The 3,734-nt window shown below is 41.5% G+C and overlaps 1 protein-coding gene across 1 annotated transcript; it reads left to right on the top strand.

Moving 5' to 3' along the window:
- Window positions 1–4: 4 nt before the first annotated feature.
- On the top strand, window positions 5–3,702 carry LOC21410719 (probable linoleate 9S-lipoxygenase 5; the record flags this gene model as incomplete). The annotated part of the gene is made up of 8 exons (XM_024176999.1): window positions 5–295; window positions 600–840; window positions 979–1,314; window positions 1,460–1,545; window positions 1,657–1,764; window positions 1,880–2,190; window positions 2,277–2,540; window positions 2,707–3,702. Coding segments are annotated over 8 exons (2,391 nt in total), but the record flags the coding sequence as incomplete, so codon positions are not given.
- Window positions 3,703–3,734: the final 32 nt, after the last annotated feature.

The following is a 3,734-nucleotide window of genomic DNA, read 5'->3' as shown; positions in this document are numbered from 1 at the left end:
TGTAGGGAATGCATTGAAAGGGAAGGTTGGGAAGAAAGCATACTTGGAGAACTGGCTGACGACGCTTCCATCGCTGACACCAGGGGAGGTAGCTTACAGAGTTAACTTCGATCATGAGGAAGCCATTGGAGTTCCTGGAGCTATCATCATCACCAACAACCACGCCACTGAGTTCTTCCTCAAGACCATCACTCTCGAAGACGTTCCCGGCGAAGGCACCATCCACTTCGTCTGCAACTCCTGGGTTTACCCAAAACAGCGCTACGACTACGATCGCATCTTCTTCAGAAACAAGGTAATTGCTGTTATGGGGTGTTGTAGTCACAATATTAGAAAATGCCCACCAACTGTTTGTTGAAAATACGCGATGGGAAACAGAGATTTTATAGTGTGTTTAGTTTTTTTGATTTATGAAATATGCCCACCAACTGTTTGTTGAAAGTACCCAATGGTTAAGTTCTGGCTTTTGGGAAAGCAGAGATTATATGGTATTTATTTTCAGTCATGAAGTTTAGACATGCCCACCAAGTGTTTGTTAAAAGTACGCAATAGTTTGATCTAGATTTGGTGAATTTTTATTTTTTTTTTATTTTTTGCAGGCGTATCTTCCAAGTGAAACGCCAGCGCCACTGCGGTATTATAGAGAGCAAGAGTTAAAGAATTTGAGAGGAAATGGAACAGGAGAGCGTAAGGAATGGGACAGAGTCTATGACTATGCTTTGTACAACGATTTGGGTGATCCTGACAAGGGTCCGCAGTATGTTCGCCAAATCCTTGGAGGGTCTAGCGAATTCCCTTACCCTCGCAGAGGAAGAACTGGCAGAGCACCCACCAAGACAGGTTAGACATTTGTGTATAAAATTTGTGTCAGAGAGTTTTCCTTTTTTCTTTTCTTTTCAATTATTAGCAGTAATTAATTGGGATATGTAGAATGTTGTTGTTAACATTTATTTTTCTTTTAATATAATTTGCTAACAGATCCCAACAGCGAGAGTAGGATGTTTATCCTTACGAGCATAAATGTATATGTTCCACGTGATGAACGATTTGGTCACGTGAAGATGTCAGACTTCCTCGCTTATGGATTGAAGTCTCTGTCTCAAGCCATCAAACCAGCGCTGGAAGGTTACTTTGATGGCACCGAGCACTGGGACAGCTTCAAGGAAATAGATAACTTGTATGACGGAGGATTTAAGCTACCAGTAGCTGTACTCGACACTATCAGGAAAAATGTTCCCTTTGAGATGCTCAAGGAAATTTTCCGAACTGATGGTGAACAGTTCCTCAAATTCCCTGTGCCTCACGTGACTAAAGGTATTTCATGTCTCTGTATGGCGCACTTCATATTGTTCTAAAAATGATTTTTGTTCTCATAAAAACATCGACGGCATTGCTCTATTGTTCTTTCAGTAGCTATTTTATTTTCATCTAAGTATGATGTCTCAATGATTTGGAGCAGTGGATAAGTCTGCATGGAGGACTGATGAAGAATTTGCTAGAGAAATGTTGGCTGGAGTGAACCCTGTCATCATTCGTCGTCTCGAAGTAATTTCATAGTTACTTAGTGAAGTTATTAGCAGCGATGATAGAATAAATTTAGCTAAATTCAGGTTTTTGTTTCACCGATAATAATTACCTGGTTTAATTTAACTACAGGAATTCCCACCAACAAGCAAGCTAGACCCTAACGTTTATGGTGATCAATCTAGTAAAATTACTGAAGACCACATTGAGAAGAGCCTGGAAGGGCACAATGTATTTGAGGTAATGTTCCTTGTGATATTTTTTGCAGAAAAGTTTAAATGTATCACGCAGTTATGATAAGCTGATGTTTTTACCTTCTACATTTAACAATGTTGGATATTATATGGTCCAATAGGCGCTCTACGGCAACAGGTTGTTTATATTGGATCACCATGATGCTTTGATCCCATACTTGAGGAGGATAAATTCAATGGACAATTCCACAAGGATTTATGCTAGCAGGACGCTCCTGTTCCTTAAAGACGACGGCACTTTGAAACCATTAGCCATTGAATTAAGCTTACCACATCTTGATGGAGATAAATATGGTGCAGTTAGCAAAGTTTATACCCCAGCTGAAGAAGGCGCTGCAGGTACCATTTGGCAACTTGCAAAAGCTTATGTAGCCGTAAATGATTCTGGTGTCCATCAGCTCATCAGTCACTGGTACAGTTCTCTAAAAGTTGAGCGCATAAGTGTGGTTAAATTTACTCGAGGTTTTTAAATGTATTCTAATTTTGGTTGGTTTGCAGGTTAAATACACATGCTGTGATCGAGCCACTTGTGATTGCAACGAACAGGCAGCTGAGTGCAGTCCACCCGATTTACAAACTCTTGCAGCCTCATTTTCGTGACACTATGAACATAAATGCCCTTGCCAGGCAAACTCTCATTAATGCCGGAGGCATTCTAGAGTCGACAGTTTTTCCAGGAAAGTATGCAATGGAGATGTCAGCAGTGATATATAAGAGCTGGGTCTTTACTGAGCAAGGACTCCCAGCGGATCTCCTTAAGAGGTAAGTCTTTCAAGTGTAGGTCACCTTAAGAAAACAATATTTTTAACTTGTTAGAAATGCGTGTTAAGTTGAAAATACTCAACATATACAATATTACAAAAATATTAAGTTGGTCTTCTGTTGTTAAGCTCTCATTACAATTACACTATGACTTGGCTCTATGCAGAGGAGTTGCAGTCAAGGATTCAAGTTCGCCATATGGTCTTCGCCTACTGATAGAGGACTACCCGTATGCTGTTGATGGGTTGGAAATCTGGTCTGCAATTAAATCGTGGGTTGAGGAGTATGTCTCATTCTACTACAAGAGTGATGAGATTGTTCAGAAAGACTCGGAACTTCAGGCGTGGTGGAAGGAACTTAGAGAGGTGGGTCATGGTGACAAGAAAGATGAGCCATGGTGGCCCAAAATGCAAACTCGTGGAGAGCTCATAGAGTCAAGCACCACAATGATATGGATTTCTTCTGCTCTCCACGCAGCCGTCAACTTTGGGCAGTATCCTTACGCAGGATACCTTCCAAACCGTCCCACTGTAAGCCGCCGGTTCATGCCTGAGGAGGGCACTCCAGAATATGAGGAGCTTAAGACTAACCCTGAGTTGGCTTTCTTGAAGACAATTACTGCAGAGCTGCAGACACTTCTCGGGGTTTCCCTCATTGAGATTCTGTCAAGGCATGCTTCCGACGAGGTCTATCTCGGGCAGAGAGACACTCCCGAGTGGACTGCAGAAGCTGAGCCAATTCATGCCTTTGAGAGGTTTGGAAAGAAACTGGTTCAAATTGAGGAGGGGATTTTGAACAGGAACAAGGATGCCAATCTGAAGAACCGAGCCGGGCCCGCCAAGTTCCCATACACTTTGCTCTATCCTACCGGTGAAGAAGGACTTACTGCCAAGGGAATTCCCAACAGTATCTCAATCTAAAGCTTCTCAGCTCCCTGGGTTTTTCTTCTCACGAGCTGCTGCATCTTTTGGTGCAGGCCATCTTCAGGGGAAAGTCTGTTTAAGGTTTACCTTGTTGTCCACTTATAATAAGAGTGTCCAAGTACAAAGGCCTTTAGCCTTTGTATCACTAAAATAATTTGTATTGTGTTTTTATGCTTAATAATGTAAGGAGCCTCAAGTAAATAAAATATGAAAGCTTTCTGTTATCGTTATGGACAAAATTTCCTAAACAATGCAGATATTCCTTTTCTTT

Source organism: Morus notabilis, unplaced genomic scaffold, assembly GCF_000414095.1.
Source record: "Morus notabilis unplaced genomic scaffold, ASM41409v2 C11485163, whole genome shotgun sequence".
Classification (NCBI taxonomy): domain Eukaryota; kingdom Viridiplantae; phylum Streptophyta; class Magnoliopsida; order Rosales; family Moraceae; genus Morus; species Morus notabilis.
The sequence above is the reverse complement of the archived record's forward strand: the minus strand, read 5'-3'. Positions and strand labels throughout refer to the sequence as shown.